This window comes from Colius striatus, chromosome 19 (genome assembly GCF_028858725.1).
Source record: "Colius striatus isolate bColStr4 chromosome 19, bColStr4.1.hap1, whole genome shotgun sequence".
Classification (NCBI taxonomy): Eukaryota; Metazoa; Chordata; class Aves; order Coliiformes; family Coliidae; genus Colius; species Colius striatus.
Window position 1 is genome coordinate 9,243,189 of NC_084777.1, and position 16,350 is coordinate 9,259,538.

The following is a 16,350-nucleotide window of genomic DNA, read 5'->3' on the forward strand; positions in this document are numbered from 1 at the left end:
GGAGCCCCGCAAACAGCAGCCCTCCTGCGTAGTGTGGCACAAGGGCCAGGCAAACGTCACTGGAGAGGGTCTGTGCTGCAGCACACGAGACCCACAGAGACCCTTTCCTGCCCCAGCAGCGACTGAGGTCCCCAGACAGCAGCACAAGATACTACGTGCTTTCAGAACAGGGCTGGACAGGGCTTGCAGGTCAGGGTTTGGAGTTAGGAGAGAGAAACTGGGAGAGGAAGGGAGTGTGGATGGACAAAAGGAGAAAGTAACTGCCCAGTTGTAAATCCCTGCCTGGGAAGGAAGGACTTTTTTTTTCTTGCCCACTGAAGGGCATTCCTGCTCTCTTCATTTGCTGGTGGGACTGTGGCTGGGGAGGTCTCTCCCAGGGAGCACTTGCCAAACCCCTCCCATCCACGAGGAGCTCAAAACCCCAAATCCAGGCCACATCCCTAACACGAGCAATTGACACAACAGTCTACTGGCAAGCCAACCACACCACACACCTCCTCACCTGCATGACAGGACAGAGCAGAGTCACTCAAGCAAGGAGGTGAAACGCCCTGGCCTCAAAGCACAGCTTGATCTGGCACCAGAGAGATGCCAAAACCCAGCCCGACCCTCCAAACACAGGTTCAGCCGTGGGCTGGGCTGATGAGTCACAGGTTTTGTGTTGTAGCTCTCCCTAGCAGAGGGGCTGGCTCAGCAGGCGACGCGGCTGGCACGCTCGGCGGGAGCTGCGCCGCGCCTGGGGCATCCTCCCTGCCCATGCACGGGGTGCTTGGAGAGTGTCTGCAACGACCTCTGCACAAGCCTGGATGGCATTGGGAAGGGGACCTCAGCCAGCAGCAGGTTTCAAGCTGTTGCATCACCCCCAAGAGATATCCTGTAGGGACACATGGGATGTAAGTAGAGGCAGGGACAAGTGCCAGAACTGCCTAACACTTCTTTCTCCTTGTCTGTCTATTTGTGTGTTGCAGCAGTATCATCCCACCGACATCACTGGCCAGCTCAACCTCTCCGACCCCTCAGTCAGCACTGTGGTGTGACCTTCTCCCCGAGGGCCATCAGTCCTTGCCCAGCACAGTAGGAAGGCACAGCCAGGATTGCCTTTCAAGGGACACTGATGGGTTCTTCTGGGTGAGATGGGAGGAAAGCATCCTTCATCCATACACAGTGACTTCATTGTATATCTCCCTTCCTAGGCCTGCTGCCATGCTCGTGCCCCAGAGTGCAGGGCAGAACCAGGACATGGTTTGGACTTCACTGTACAGAGATAATTGTTTCCAACCAGTGCTGTTGATTGTCTGTATTGCCACTGACTGGCTATGTGCAAGGGGAAAGGACTTTGAAAGGCACATGGTGCCTGCTCTCCCACGATAGTTGGGAGGAGCTGGTGCCAGACTTGTGCTTCACTTTGCAGGCTGCAGGCTTCTCAGCACACGCACGGTCCCTCAGATGTGTGTTCCCGGTCTCCCAGCACCCCAGAGGGCTCCAGTGTGATGTGCCCATGGTCCTGAGCCGCTGGAACAGTCAACACAGTTCAGCAGGTTGGGCATATGTTCCTGCTGTACTGTGACCCCACCCCCCCCAAATCTGTAGCAGGGGCTGGAGATGTGAGCTCTGATCCTCACAGGGGATATTCCACTGTTCCTCCCTCCCATCAGCCTGTGGCTGTGGCTTGGCTCCTGCACATGGTCTGTTTGCAGCAGGAGCGCTCCCAGCCCTGCAGCTCAGGCTCCTGGGCTAAACGTGGTATTCTGGAGCTTGTAACATGCTGCCAGCCAAGATCCTGGCTCCCCACCTCTCCTGGAGGACATCTCCAGGACCTTACCATAGCCAGCATGTAGCTCTCACACTGTGGCTCTCCAGGCCAGGAACATCTCCGCGGGGAATGGCTCTGGGTGGTTGCACTGAACTCCAGCCAAGCTCCACACTGCCTCAGCACCAGCAATGCCAGGAGAGGGGCTGTGGGCTGGTCGTGGCTCGCTGAGTGCTGCCATATCTGCAGCAGGCACCCATCCTGCCCACAGCCTCGGGGCACCACGGCAGGCACCTGCAGCTTCCGTGCCACACTCACCTGCAGCTCAAGCTTGATAGCTGCTCCTGTGGCAGCCCTCAAGCCTCAGCATCTGGCCCACATAGCTGCATCTGCCTGAACCTGGAGATGTTGAAACTGGATCCCAGTTCAGGAGAAGGGAACGAACAAGATGGGTTGACACCATTCCTCCCCACACCTTCTTCCTCTCAAACAGACGTGCTCATGTTCCAGCATCCCTGAGCACCCTTCCCGTGGGTGCTGTGAGCTGGTGCGGAGATACCAGCGTTGGGGAAGGGTCTGGCATCAGCCAGCCTGGTGATGAGCAGCTACAGCACACGCACGGGCAACATCACATCCTGCCTCCTGTGAAGGTGCAAAACCTACCTGCAACGTGGTACCAAGCCCCAGGAGCATGAACTGCCTTCTCCTTGTCCCGGTCGAGCAGATGGGATTTGACCCTGGAGGCTGGCAGGCTCTTCAGGCAGGATTTTCAGATGGCAGCTGAGGTCTGTGAGCATCATCCCACTGTCTGCAGTGGCTCCATCAAGTTCATCTCACTCCAGCTGAGAAATTGGACCCATTCTACTTTATATGTCAATGTAACATTAATACCAAGTTTTTGCAAGAGCTCAGTAAAGTCTACACTGGATCATGAAGTGGTTTATTCCAGTGCCATGTGCCTTTTTCCATCTCTGCCTCCTGGCAAAGCTGGCAGGGAACCCTGTGCTGAATCAGAGCCTCACCCAGTACCACTACAGGGTTTGCAAACACTAGAAGGTGGAGGGATGGGGAGGGATGGAGAAGCCAGCAGGAAGGAAGGCCAGGAGCTGCAGGGAAAACCTGGAGGGAAAGGACATCCCCATTCTGGGATGTGGGGCTGATGTGGGAACAGGCCTGGCAGCAGGGGCTGGGGACGGCCTGCCACTGACCAAATGCCAGCACCATGCCAGCTGGGTCTCATCCACCTCAATCCAGGAGAACAAGGTGCTGTGCCACTGCTGTGCTGCCCATGCTGGTGGGACAGGCCTTGAGGACAGGGGTGAAGGCAGCTGGGGAAGCCCCCGCACATCAGCATGCGTGTAGGGAGGTTCCTCAGTTTGCAAAGCAGAGAGGCAGCTTCCCTGGACTGGACTGAAGCAACATCACCCATTCACAGCATGCTGAGATCACCAGCCCAACCTCCATGGGGGTCTCAGCCCTCAGGACAGTCTGGGAGGAGGAGCAGGGCTCAGGGCGCTGTGCACGATCACAAGTGATGTCCTAGCTCCAAATGGGAAGCCCAGGGCTCCTCAGCAAGGACCAAGTGCTAGAGAGGGTCTGGGAGAACTGGGCTCACTCCTGGAAAGGTGCAGTGCAAGGGGCTGGTATTGGCAGAGGTCTTGCAGCCATCCCAGAGGCAGGGCTGGTAGCACTGGAGGAGCTGCTGTTTCCACCCTCTCACTGGGGAGAGGCACCATGGGCACAGCTGAGTGGGCACTGAGCACTGTGGCAACATGCTGGGGTTGTTTCTCTCTTGAAAATAAAAATGAGAGCAAGTCACATCCCAGGTGACGTTTGTTTTATTCTCTGCAAGATTTACTTAACCTTTGCCAAGAGCTTGCCAAAGGATGCACTGACCCCTGTCCCATCCCTGGCTTGTCCTGCAGCTCTTGCATGAGGTTGAGTGAACAGGGGGAGGCTGGTGGCCACAATCTTCACATCATGGCTCTTACCACCTCGCGCTGGGTAAGAACTCCTGCCAGAAAGGGCTCCTTCTTGAGAGATGTTTTTGTCATTCCAACTTGTGTTTTCCTCTGAAGCACAGCTCCAGCTCCTTCCAGGCCATCTCCCCCAGCATTTCCATGCAATACAGAGGAGAAGCATCTCTTCAGGAAAGGGCAGGAGGCAGCAGGGCAAGGAAGCGCAGAGCCAGCCCCTGCTCCTCTTCAAAGGTGACAGGGGGAGTGGCAGCAACAAGAGCCGCAGGCTCTGTGCTGTAAACTCACAAGGGCTCTTTTATCTCCACTCCCATCACTGAGCTAATCCCAGACCTTGGCCTTGGATGAGCTTTAGCCTCAGGAAACATTGTGCAGCCTCTTTGCCAAACCATATCAGTGAGAGCTCGAGGCTCTGTTTCCTTCCAGCCCTCGCCCTAAACTCCAGCCTCACCCTAGGTCTTGGTTGTTGGCTGAGCCTTCTTAGCACTAGCAGCCTTGACACCAGGGAAGAAAAATACCCAACAAACTATTGAAAGACGTATTTTGCAACCTGCCCTGTCCTTGGGCAGCACACAGAGGGCTCTGGGATTTGTGAAAGTCCTGTGGAGGCCCTGGAGTGCTCCAAAGGCACCCAGAGATCTTCAGGTGCAACAGAAGGCATATGGAGAGCTCTGGGACACGTTAAAAGGCAAATCAATGTCTGTCAGCATACAGAGAGCCTAATGGATGGCATGTGGATGCATGAAAAGCAAAGTCAAGAGGTCTCAAGGGCACAGAAGGGCACCTTCAGGCTGATGGGGCCACTAAATGGCACGTGGAAGGTGCTGGGAGCACCAAAATGGCCAAGGAGGGTTTTGTGACAAGCAGAGAGGCATGCAGAGGCTCCTGCACTGCAGCAAAAAGGCAAACAGAGGCTCCTGAGGTGCATTCAAAGGCACCCAGAGGGATATGCAGGCTCTCAGGACACATCAAAAGGCACACAGAGGCATCCTATGCATCCTGAAATGTACCCTGAGGGCTCTGGGCAGCAGAAGGAGCAGGACAGGGTGAGCTGGAGGAGAAGGATCAGCTGCCTCCTGCCCCAGGAAAGGGGCTGTGCAGGTCAGAGGGGGGCCTGGGGGGAGCCTCCCAAAACACTGAGAGCAGCTGCAGCCAGACTGTGCCCCCTAGCAGGGCTGAGCTGGAGGTTGCTTCCCCCAGCAGCAAGGCAGAGGGAGCATGGCATTGTCTTGGAGGACTCTAGGAGGAACTTCCAGGAACAGAGCATCCTCTGGAGAAGCAATTTCCAGGAACAGAGCATCCTTTTCCAGGTCCACATGGAAATGTTTGCAACAGCAGGGTGTAGACAGCTCTAGAGTCTAGAGAGGCTTAGACTGGTTAAAGCCTGGTCACCCTGCCTCAGGGGGTGAGCCCCACCTCAGCCCCTGCAGATGTGGGGTCTCCTGTAGAAGTGAGGTTCCCTGCGCAGGTTGTGGAAGGCAACTGTGATGGAGCCCACGAAGGTGCAGAAGAAGATACTGGCCATGAAGGAGAAGGGTCCAATGATCAGGAAGGTGATGTACTGCTGGGCAGGCAGCGAGGCCTCCTGGCATCGCCTGAAGGACTCGTTCCCGAAGGCCATGATCGGGTAATTGTTCAGCTGCTCTGGGACTCTGCACAGGATCAAACTCTTCACTGGAAGAGAAAAGCAGTGCTGACAGGCAGCTGGGACAGGAAGGTGTCCAGGACAGAGGGGATGGCTGGTCCATACGGGACAGATGGGCCCAAGGTGGGAGGCCAGAGGCCAGGTTCCCCAAGACCACCCAGGACAGAGTACAAAGCCAGGGAGCAGAGGGCTCAAAGCTTATCTATATCCTGCACCCTGGGGAGGAGGGTGAGATGGGATTGGGAGACAGGCAGAGTGCTGGAAGGCGACTGCAAAACAGGCTTGGGGCAGGACAGTAGATAGGGCAGGCAAGGTGTTGTGCCTTGTCCCAGGGGACAGGCGTGGGGGACAGTGACAGCCACTCTGGAGATGCCACAGCAGATACAGCCAGCACGAGTGACAGGAGCACAACCACAGTGGGAACAAGCAGGAGTGAGTGGCAGAGGAGGGAGGGATCTTGCTGGCAGAGCTGTGGTCACCAGGGTTCACCAGATCCCTGTGTGAATTGAGCTGAGGGCGCTGAGTCACGGATGGGTTACCCTGATACACAGGTTCTTCTTATCCCTTCAAGTGCCCACTGCCCAGCACACCTTGCCCTCAACGTGGCAGGCCTGGTGCCACTGCCAGGGATGGTGCTGGGTGTCTGCTGTTGGGACATTGCCCAGCCCTCCTCCAGGTAATCCCTGCTGGGGAGCAAGGTGGGCACCAGGTACCAGACCCCAGGATGCATCCACCCAAGTAGACACAGGAGCTGCCATGGCCTGAGGCCAGGTCCTGAGGAACCTGGCATACCCCCATGGGCACCCATCATGCAAGCCCATGGCCAGCTGGCAGATAGGGTGCTGGTCAGCCCCGAGGAAGTGACCAGCCCAGCATGGAGGGGTTGGGGAACACGGTGCTCCAGGCACTCACCTCGCACTTTTTCCCTGTTGTGGCTGAGCCAGCGCCAGAGCGGCAGGACGCTGCAGCTGCACACCCAGGGGTTGTCCTGCAGCAGGAGGGCTCGGAGCTGGGGCAAGGCATGCAATACCCCAGGATCCAGCTTCCCCAGCCTGTTGCCACCCAGGTTGAGCATCACCAGGCTGGTGAGAGGCAGGAAGGTTTCAGGTGCCAGCGTGGTTAACTGGTTGTTGCTGAGGTCCAGCTCCTGCAGCGCCCTGAGCCCCTCCAGAGCCTGCTCGTGCAGCAGCTCCAGGCGGTTGTGGGGCAGGCTGAGCAGCAGCAGCACTGGCAGGGGAGGGAAGGAGAGCGGGCCCAGCACAGTGATGAAGTTGTAGCCCAGCCACAGGGTGCTGGTGTTGGGCTCCAGGCCGTAGGGCACCTCGCTCAGGCCGTGCTCGCTGCAGTCCACCTCCCCCGCGGCACAGCGGCAGGCGCCCGGGCAGGCGGGCACGGGCTGCAGGTGCAGCAGCAGCAGGCAGCCCAGCACTGCCCACGGGCCCCTCCAGCAGCCCATGGCCACACACCCACGTGGGGACAGCTCCAGAGCCTCCTGTGCCAGGCTTCCCCCACAGCCAGGATCCCGAGTGCCCAGCCGCCCAGCCCTGCCCGGCACCCACAGTTCCCCTCTCGCTGCCACCCTCCCGCTGCAAATCCAGCACAAGCTGCACTCCCAGACCCAGTTTTTCCTCGGGGTGGAGCTGTACTTTTTTCAGCAAATATTTTTGCAGTGATGCCTGCCCTGGCAAGGTGCAGAGCCGTGCCCTCGTCCCTCCCTCTGCCAGGCACCGCTCCAGCCAGGTAAGCAGCCAGCCCTGCGTGGCCTGGCATTAACTGCTTGTGTGCGCTGCAGGCTGGAGACATGGGAAAAGTAAACCCACTAAAACCATCTCTTGGCCTCCATCGTCCCCATACGGCATTCCCCATGGGTGTACTGCTCACCAGTTGTGGACAGAGGACCTAGGACACCCATAGCTGGCTGAGTTGGGACAAAGCTGAAATCATATCATCAGCAGATCTAATTGGTCTCTGGCTCACCATGCCCAGAGGTCATCCATGGGGAGCTCTACAAGGAGCCATGGGCTACCTCACTGAGCACAGCCCTTGGCCAGACTCTGTTTGCCCCTGGCAGGAGGCCACAAGCTGTGCCAAAATGAGGAGGTTGGGATGCAAGTCCCATGAGCCACCCTCCTCCTTCTCATCAGGATCACACGTGTGCACACTGGGGGATATCACATGAGAAGGCATAGGAAAGGTGAGCAGCCATCCAAAACTTGTTTATCCTTGCCCCAGCATGGCAGCACTGGCTCGAGAGGGCTCAAAGTCTGCCTCCACCCTGTTTAATCCTGCTGCAGTTGCAAAGCTGCCTGAATCCCTGCAGCAGAAAGCTGGAGAGAAAAGGTGTCACCTCCCAGCACACACACTGTCCTTGGCAGAGCTCAGCAGGCACCACAGGATGAAGGACGTGGCCAGCAGCATCTCATCCAGCCCACAGGCCAGAGTGGGGACCTCAAGCAGAGCCACTGACCTCCACTCACACCCTCACAACTCCTGTCCCATTTAGGACCCTGGCAGTCACCGTCCCAGAGGAATTCCTGTCACCTCTGCCCCATGGCCAAGGAGAAAGGCAGCACATGCCTGTGTCCCCATAGGCCAGGACTGGGATGTTCCCAAATCTGGGGCAGAAGCAGCAGACAGGAGGTTTATTAATAGCATCCAGAGGAGCTTTGGTTTGTTTATCTATCCTGCAGCAAACTCAGTTTGCAGCATTAATCCCCATCTGGAAATAATTCAGATGAACCCTCCAGCCCAGCCCAGCCCTGGAGCAGGGCACAAACCCAGAGCAATGATGAGTTGCAGCATCCTGTCAGCAGCTGTGGGCTGTATGAGAACCTGGATTTTTAGGGAGCCCTGTCCCAAGATGCTTTTCCCCCTCAGGGACTGTGTCATCCATTGCCTGCAGCCACCTCGGAACAGGAAAAGGTACAAAAATCACATGGAAAAAAAACCCAACCAACAATTAAAAGCAAGGCCATTTGCAGCTTTTGTGCTCAGATAGGCCAGGAGGCTGCAAATCCATCTCAGCCCCTCCACAGCCCCTCGCTGTCGTCCCAGTGCACAACCCCATGGCACATGGCAAGAGAGCTGGGGCCAAGGTAACTCAGCGTGCCCAGCACACCAAACCTGCTCCCACAGCAAAGTGATGGAGAGGCAGATAGAAACTGCTTCAGAGACTGGCTGGGGACAGCAGTGACATGCACAGAAGCATATGCTAAGGGCCAGGCTCCGTGGCTTGGTGCTGGTGTGGGGGGATGTCAGGGAGCAGAGGTGGGAACATGAAGGCAAAGACCCAGGCATAGGGACAGGCTGCTGTGGGCCTTTGTCACCCTTTGCCATCAAGAAGCTGGGACCTAAGGTGCCAGGCTGAGCACAGAGTCCTGCTGGCACCTTTGTACTGGGCTGGGATGGACCCTTCCCAGACTCTTCCCACCACCTACTGTGAAGTATTTGGGGAGAAATGAAGGTAGAGGGCAGGTAAGACTCTATGTCAGCTTTTATCTCATTCTCGAAGGCTTCAATTTATTGCATGTTTCCATGTAATTAAAGACCCGAGGCTGGCAGATGCCCACTCGATGGAGTCCCTACACCATCCCTCTGCTGTTCCCCCCGGGCACCTCTGTCCTGGGGCATCCATCCCTGGTGGCCCCGCTCCCGGGGCCGCTGCTCCCGGGGCTGCACCCAGCGGGAACAGCTCAGCCGTGACTCGTTTATGGCAGATGACACCAAGCGGCAGAACTCTGCAAGCACCGGGGCTGCCCGGGGACACGGGACCACTGCTGGCCCCGGGACTGCCTGGGGACACAGGACCATCAATGGCTGGCCGGAGTCCCTGCTGAGCCCCAGGCTGTGCCTGATGCTGGGATATTGCAAGAGCTCATAAACCACATGGGAAATAGGTACAGCAAATGGGGTTTGGGGAAGGAACACAAGAACTACCCAGGCAACACTGAGCCCTGCCCAAAGACTCGATTGGTGTCACCCTGGTACACTCCAGTCCTCCTCATTTGGCCTCTGTACACCTGCCCCCAGCTGCACAGGGGCAGGCAGGAGCTCCCATGGGCTCAGCTCTCCTCCTGTACTGGAACAAAGTTAAGTGGTGGACAGATAAATCCAAAGAGACTCCTAACAAATGTGTCATCCTCAATTACAACTGTCCAGCTACTCCAACACTCACATTCCTCAATGCAAACGGCCAACAGAGCAAACACCTAGAGGAGAGCAATCTGGCAGGACAGGTCGCTCCTCCCAGCCTGCCCCCTCCACTGGCAGGGCTTGCCCCAGGGCTACCCCCAGGCTTGCTGACAAATACAACCAGGACATTCAGCCCAGCAGGGCCAACTGAGAGTTGTTTAATAGGGGTGAACCTTTCGGGTGCCACATGCTCCCCAGAGCATCACTGAGTCACTGTGCTGAGTCCCTTGTCCCCTGCCTGGGGGATGCTCAGCTGGGGTGTCCCTGCTGAGAGCCACAAATATGGAAGAGGGGACATCCACGATGGCTGAAGCAGGTTTCTGAGTTGTCAGAGGGGTGGGATGAGGGGATGAGCACCTTCCCCCCCCATTGCACCCCAAATCCCAGCAGGATGCACAACAAGCCCTGAGCAGGTCAAAGCCCTTCCCAGGCTGCCAGCACAGCCTCATCATGCACATACAGGTGTGGGGTCTCCAGAAACGACCCCAGACTGCACCCCAGCAGCTCAGCCGCCTTGCAGCCCACCAGCAGCCCCCTCCTCACGCTCAGCTCTCGAAGGCCGCCGTGACCCCGCAGCACAGGCAGGGCCGGCAGCAGCCGCGCCGGGGGAACGACGCCGGAGGCACCGAGTCTTGGCACAGCCCGGCCGGCTGCTGGGTCACAGCCTGCTCCTTGCAGCAGCCCTTGGTGCCCGGCTCGGGCTGAGAGCCGCCGGGCAGCCGGGGACGCTGCTCCCTGTCAGCCTTGACCACCAGGAAGGTCGGCAGGTCGAGGTCGAGCATGGCGACGCCGGCGCGCGGTGTTGGCGTGTTTTGGCGGCACTGCGGGCAGGGGATCCAGCGCTGCTCGTTGGCCACGGCGTCCAGGCGCTTCAGGCAGGCTTGGCAGAAGGTATGGCCGCAGTAGAGGCGGCGTGGCAGCCGGCTGCTCAGGTCGTAGGACGAGTAGCAGATGATGCACTCGGGGCGCTGGCTGCCCCGGCTCAGGGGCTGCGTCTGTGCCCCCACAAGCAGCCCCACGTCCTCTGCACGGGGGCTGCCACCGGCCTGGGACATGCTGGGGAGGGCAAGAGGAGCCGTGACAGCCACAGCCCCAGTGTGGGATGGCACCTCTGAGTGCATCTGAGTGGGAGATGAGGCCAGCTCCGCGTGGTGGGCTCCCAGGGGATCAGGCTCGGTGCCCAGCAGCGCTGCCTCTGCCCACCTGCCACTACAGACGGCTCTGCCTGCCTCCAAGAAAGAGGCGTTTTCCCTGGTGCTCCTCTGCTGGGAGCTCTGCTGAATGTTCCTTACATCCCATGGGGATCAGGGTGGGATGGACTGGACCTCAGCAGGCTGCCTGGGCTCTGGGTTGGTGAGGAATACAGGGTGGGCAGGAATGTGTCAGCTGGATGGGAGCACTGACCAGAGAAGGAGGCAGTGCCACAATCTGTGGCTGTGCCAGCCTGCTGTGGGATGGCTGTCAGCAGCAGGGGATGGGCATGCAGGTGGATGGAGAGGAGCTGAAGGATCCAGCCTCATCTCAGGTGCAGTTTGGCAGCAGCAGATTTGCAACCTCTCCCAGAGGCCCAATTCTCTACGGGTGACCTCAAGAATTCTGGTGTACAAAGCTACCCCTCTCCTCCCCTCCTCCCAATTGCCCCATCCTTACCTGTCCTGAGATGCTCCCCCAAGGCCTCAGGGGAGGTTGCAAAAGCGCTGTGCTGTGCTGTGCTGTGCCAGGGGGCTGTGGCAGTCCTGTGGGAAGCATCAGGGGCCTGAGCTGCCAGCAGCTCCCCAGCCAGGTCCCGGAGGCTGCTGGTGGCTGTGACAGTGGGAAGGGGCTCACCTTTCAGGGACTGGCACGCTATTGGATCTGCTGCTGGGAAGCCAAGCCTGAGAGATTCAGTTACAAGCACCTGGATAACAAAGACCTCTGAAATCTAAGCCCCAGGAGCAGTCATTAACTGTCCCTCTCTGCTTCATTAGCAGAAGAGACCATCCCTTTGAGGCCAAGGAGCTCTGGGTTTGGCTTGTGGACAGAGAGGGCTTGGACATCAGCTGTACCTGGGCAGCAGTGTCAGAGTCTTCCACATCATCAGCCACCTTCCATGGCCAAGAACACGTGGGCAGATGTTGAGCAGTGGAGACATCCCATCACCCTTCAGCCCATACATCCCCTGGTAGTCCAGGATGGCTGCAACTGGAGTGGGAGGGCAGAGCAAGGCTCCAGGTTCCTCCAGGCTGGCAGTGCCCATGCGTGGGATAGTGGTCCTCATCCCATGCCTGGGACTGACCACAGGCACTCACACATTTGGGACCTACCTCTGCTATTCTTGCTGGGGATTCAGGCTCTGGCACTGGGGGCTGAGGTACCCTCAGCTATGCCAGGGCTGATGCTCCTCAACGGGACTGGAAAGTGCCCAACACCCCTTGGTGACATCTGCAAGGGGTGACAGTGCATGACCCAGGGAGGGGACAGTGCAGGGTGCTGGCTGAGTCAGTGCCCAAAGCTGCCAGCCCCCTGCACAGCCTTTGGTCCAGCAGAGATGCCATAGTCTCTGCATGGAGAGTGCACCAAGCAGGGGAAGATCAAAAAGGGAGAGGGTGATAGAGGGACAGATATTGGACCCAGGATCCTGGGGGAGAAAAGCACACCCTGGAGCCAGGGCAGGACTGACAGGACACCCAGCAGCATTTCTTAATGGGAGCAGGACAGGACAGCAGTTCCAGGCCAGAGCAGGCAGCAATGCAGGCAGTGCTCTCCAGCATTTCCTGCTTACCAAACATCTCAGCTGCCCTCAGGCCATGTCTCCAGCAGCTTTGGGCAGCAAGAATTGGGGGGTTTAGAAAACAAGAGCTGTGTCAAGGACCTCAATCTTGGCCAAGGTAGGAGCAATGGCCATGTGCCCCAGGTGGATCAGGAACCAGCCCTGTGGGATTCCTTCTGTGCCTTGGCAGCTTGGCACCCTGCCTGCCTGCAGGGTGGGTAGCAACACCCCAAATGCCAGTAGCCAGGGCAGAACTGGTGCCTGGATGGGCACAGCATGCTCCCTCCAAGCCACATGCCTAGAGACAGCCCACCCTGCCTGTCCTCCTATCCCTCCCAGCTCCTGCCTACCAGCCCTTGTGCCCCCCTCCCAGATGCCAGCAGTTTTGTCCCATCAAGGGTTTGTGCCCAGTTGCTCTTGGCCACGTCTGCCCTTGGCCAATTCTGCCCCTGGTACAAGGCCATGTACAGCAGTTCACCTGCCCTGCACCCTGTAGGCAGGGGTCAGGGTAGGACCTTGGCTGACATGGGCTGTGCATCCTCCAAGGCATGCAGGGTGACACTGAGGGTGACACTGAGGGGCACAGTGCCTGAAAGCAGCCTTCAGCCCCAGCTGAGCTCTGTCAGCCCTTCTGAAACAGACGAATACAAGCAGGGGGAAGGCATATCTGCAATCAGTGGTGACATGCTTGGGTGGGCAATGTCTTTTCCTGCTCCCAGGATTCATCCCTGAGCGCTGCAGGGACCTTTGGCACAGCAAGGCAGGGAGCGGCAGCCTCAGGGGAGTGCAAAGGTCTGATCCTGACGAGCCAGAGCTGTTCATCACCACCCACACTCCAGACACAGGAGATCACCCACACAACCCTCCACACTGAGCACTCTTCAGAGATTAAACATCCCTGGGAGTACCCATGGGACTGTGCACACAGCTGCCCATATCCCCCAGAGCCCCTCCAGGTCTGGGGCTGCATCCTGTGCCCTCCCCTGCTCACACCCTCAGCTTTCATCTGCCTTCAGCTTAATCATTGCCCAGGTGTCTGGCAGGCAGCACTCTGCCCTACCTCACCCAGCTTGTTTGCTGTTGCCCCAAGGTTGGGCAGAGCCAAGGGCAGCAGTGACACATGGCACTGTTGGCAGATGCCACATCCTGTCAGCCCCTACCCAGCCCAGGCCAGCACACCTCTCACCCCACATCCCCCTGCTGAGCCACACAGCCCCGGGGCTCTGCCAAAGCTGCCACACACTCCTTGGGGTCAGTTTCCCCTTCCCAAACTGTGTTTGTGCCCACAGGGTACATCAGAGCCCTGGGCCACCGAGCAGCCTCTGCGGGTTCCATCCCAGCCAAGGTTGTGCGCAGCCATGGATGGGTGGATCTGCCACCCTGTGCCAACACTGCCCACAGCCAGCCCCAGGCCAACAAGGCCATTCCTTGTGCAGAGCAGCGTGGGGCTTTGTCCCTGCCAACATCCTCCTGCACACCCGCAGCCACCCCCCAGCCTGGGACCTAGGCCAGGAAGGGATAGGGGGTGCAAATTAGGAGGGTTTTGCCCTGCACCTCTGCCAAACCACAGCTCCTCCCGCCCAGACACTCCAGGTGGGTGGGATTTCAAGGATGGTGGGCTTCTGGGCACTGCCAGGCTTTGGGTGGTGGGGAGCTCTCAGCAACAGTGGCCTCCCACTTCTGGTGCAGTCTCCATGGTGGTGGTGGGATGCTGGTGGTGGTGGGCTCCAAGCAGTGGCAAGCTTTCAGCAGTACTGGTGGGCTCCCAGCAGGTCAGAGCTAGCCAGGACAGTGCCACAAAGCCCACCCAGCTGGCCTAGCCAGGAACCAACCCTTCCCCCCTCACCCCCCATCCACAAGCTGGCATCTCTCTTCCAGAAGACAGGACAGCTGTCAGGCTTGGCAGGGTTGGGCTGAGCACCAGCAGCATCCACAGCCAGACAGAAGTAAGCTGTACTGGGAATACCTGGTGAGGAGAGAGCTGGGGCCAGGCTGACAGCAGAGCCAGTGCCTCTGCTGCTGCAGCAGCCGGCAGTGCAATGGTTAAGGTTGGGTTTGAGCACAAAGAGCTGTGTCCTTTGCACTGCCCTTACACAACCCAGCCGGGAAAACCCAGGGCGGAGGGAAGAGACATACCTTGGCAGGGGAGGAGATGGCTCAAGTTTTATTTGCAGCACCCTGAAGTCATCTGCTAACACACACACACACACACAGAGACTCTTTCCAAGCCCTGGCAGCCCAGGCAGCTCCCGCAGCAGCCGCGCTGCTTACGCAGCTGCCCTGGCAGCGTGGGCACCCGCCCGTGGGACGCCGGCACAACGGCCGCCTTTGTCGGCTTGTTCCAGGTCGGCGGCGCCAGCCCCAGCCAAAAACCCCGTCTGGAGCCACCCCAGCACGTCCTGAAGCCGCCAGCAGGCTCCTTGCTCCCTTTCCTCCATGCCCAGGGGGTCGCAGGGGGTGAACAATGGGGATCTGCATCCCAGACAGCCCCAGTGCCAGCTTGCTGCTGGCCCCAAGCTGGAGTGCAGATGGGGTGAGGGGTTGTGCCCAGCACCCCTCAAGCCCGGCAGGGGAAACCAAATGGGGCCAGGGGGTTCCTGGCACTGGGATGTTAACACTCATGTTAACCCATGTTGTGCTGCAGGGTGCTGCCCTGGAGCACTGCCCAGCCCTCTGCCACATTTGTCTGTCTGTCTGTCCTCCCTGTCTCCTTCCCTCTGTCCCATGGGCAGTGTGGTGAGAAGCAGCAGTACCCAGCTGGAGTATGGCACAGGGCACTGCAGCATCCCCCTGATGCTGTTGGTGGGGGGCACTGCTCAGTTCTGAGGAGGTGGGTCCCCATCCCGGTGGGGAGCATATCCTTGGCTCCTCCTCACCACTCCAAGACAGTGACAACAATGCCCTCCTCTGCCATGCACACAAGGCTGTCATCATCCAAACCTGCTCTCTGGTACGTGGGCAACACCTGCACCCTGTCCAGAGTTCAAGGTTTCCCAGCAAAGGCAGACTGGCAGGCTCAGTGTACAGGACTGCAGGCTCAAAGGGCTGCCTCATCACCAGTGTAGGCACTTCTTGGTGGTGTCTGCGTTGGCACACATCATCCCCAACACTCCTGGGCCTCAGCAGGGCAGGGAAGACCTGTCCTTCTTCCCCACACAGGGCTCTCAGGACCTGGCAGCTGCCCATCACTGGTGTATCTGGCTGCAGAGCTCATGGGTATAAAGCAACAGTAGAGTCCAGCGAGTGCCACTTCCCTGCTGCAGCTCTGCCAGGCACTGTGGCAGCTCCCCAGAGAGCCCAGGACAGGCAGCCATGTCCCTGCAGGGCCACTTCACCCCATCCCATGGTCAGCACATCCTGTGGGAGCTGTGAGAGCCCTTAGGAGACAACACAGCAGCACTTTCTGAAGCAGGGGCAGCACTTGCAGCAGCTGCATCTCCCGTCGGTCCCCAGCTCCTGGCCCTTGGGTGGCTTGTCCAGGGTGACAGTATAGAAGGAGTTGGCCGATTCCCCATTCCTCAGGCTGGCATAGGGGTTGTAGGGACGGGACCAGGACCTCTCTGTGGAAATGGGTGAGCTGTTCCAGCTGCCAGTGGGGTCTGCCTGCTTCTCCTCGCTGTAGGTGGGCACGGCCGCAGGGTTGGCGATGACGGTGGGCTCGTCCTTCAGGTAGCGAGTGATGAAGCTTTGCTGGAACTGCTCTCGTGGGATGCTGACACTGGCATAGGGGTTCTCCACGCTGATGCCACGATCCATCCCTCTGCTCGTTGTCAGGACACCCTGCTGCCTCCTGCAAGACAGATATTCCACTAACCCAGGCCATAGGAGGTGTCAGTGCTGAGGTTGTACTCGTGGCACAGTGAAGGGACCCCCAGCAGAATCCTCTGGTTTGGGAGCAGGGTGCTGAGCTGTGCAGGAACTGCCAGCCCCAGGGGACCCCAACATGCAACCTTTGACCCATGTGGCCCTGATGGCTCAGCTAGGAGGGGAGGTAGAACACGGGGGTGGGCAGGGTGGGGGGAGGTGAGAGGGGGGAGAT

At 58.8% G+C, this 16,350-nt stretch overlaps 4 protein-coding genes across 7 annotated transcripts in view; 1 reads left to right on the forward strand and 3 right to left on the reverse strand.

The window, feature by feature from the left end:
• Nucleotides 1–1,037, forward strand: part of GRIN1 (glutamate ionotropic receptor NMDA type subunit 1) — a 35,847-nt gene extending 34,810 nt beyond the window's left edge. For all 4 annotated transcript variants that reach the window (XM_062011497.1, XM_062011500.1, XM_062011499.1 and 1 more), the window contains one exon: nt 969–1,037. In XM_062011497.1, the coding sequence (XP_061867481.1) occupies nt 969–1,037 (69 nt within the window). The remainder of the gene's footprint in view (nt 1–968) is intronic.
• Nucleotides 1,038–3,622: 2,585 nt separating this feature from the next.
• LRRC26 (leucine rich repeat containing 26) lies at nt 3,623–7,230 on the reverse strand. Its single transcript, XM_062011969.1, has 3 exons — nt 7,226–7,230; nt 6,284–6,957; nt 3,623–5,400 (listed from the first exon to the last, which is right to left on the reverse strand). The coding sequence occupies exons 1-3, from the start codon at nt 7,228–7,230 to the stop codon at nt 5,144–5,146; spliced, it is 936 nt and encodes a 311-aa protein (XP_061867953.1). The 3' UTR covers nt 3,623–5,143.
• A 2,877-nt stretch (nt 7,231–10,107) lies between these two features.
• Nucleotides 10,108–10,617, reverse strand: RNF224 (ring finger protein 224). Its single transcript, XM_062011260.1, has one exon. It carries the CDS (start codon nt 10,615–10,617, stop codon nt 10,108–10,110), a length of 510 nt encoding a protein of 169 aa, XP_061867244.1.
• Nucleotides 10,618–15,689: 5,072 nt separating this feature from the next.
• On the reverse strand, nt 15,690–16,067 carry CYSRT1 (cysteine rich tail 1). The gene has a single exon (XM_010203754.2). It carries the CDS (start codon nt 16,065–16,067, stop codon nt 15,690–15,692), a length of 378 nt encoding a protein of 125 aa, XP_010202056.2.
• Nucleotides 16,068–16,350: the final 283 nt, after the last annotated feature.

Bases quoted from the DNA above. Each gene is read 5' to 3' on its own strand.
- LRRC26 (XM_062011969.1), bottom strand. The intron at 5,401-6,283 runs GTGAGTGCCTGG...TTTCTCTTCCAG, and splicing joins CAACAGGGAAAAAGTGCGAG to TGAAGAGTTTGATCCTGTGC.
- CYSRT1 (XM_010203754.2), bottom strand. From the start codon at position 16,067: ATGGATCGTGGCATCAGCGTGGAGAACCCCTATGCCAGTGTCAGCATC.
- RNF224 (XM_062011260.1), bottom strand. From the start codon at position 10,617: ATGTCCCAGGCCGGTGGCAGCCCCCGTGCAGAGGACGTGGGGCTGCTT.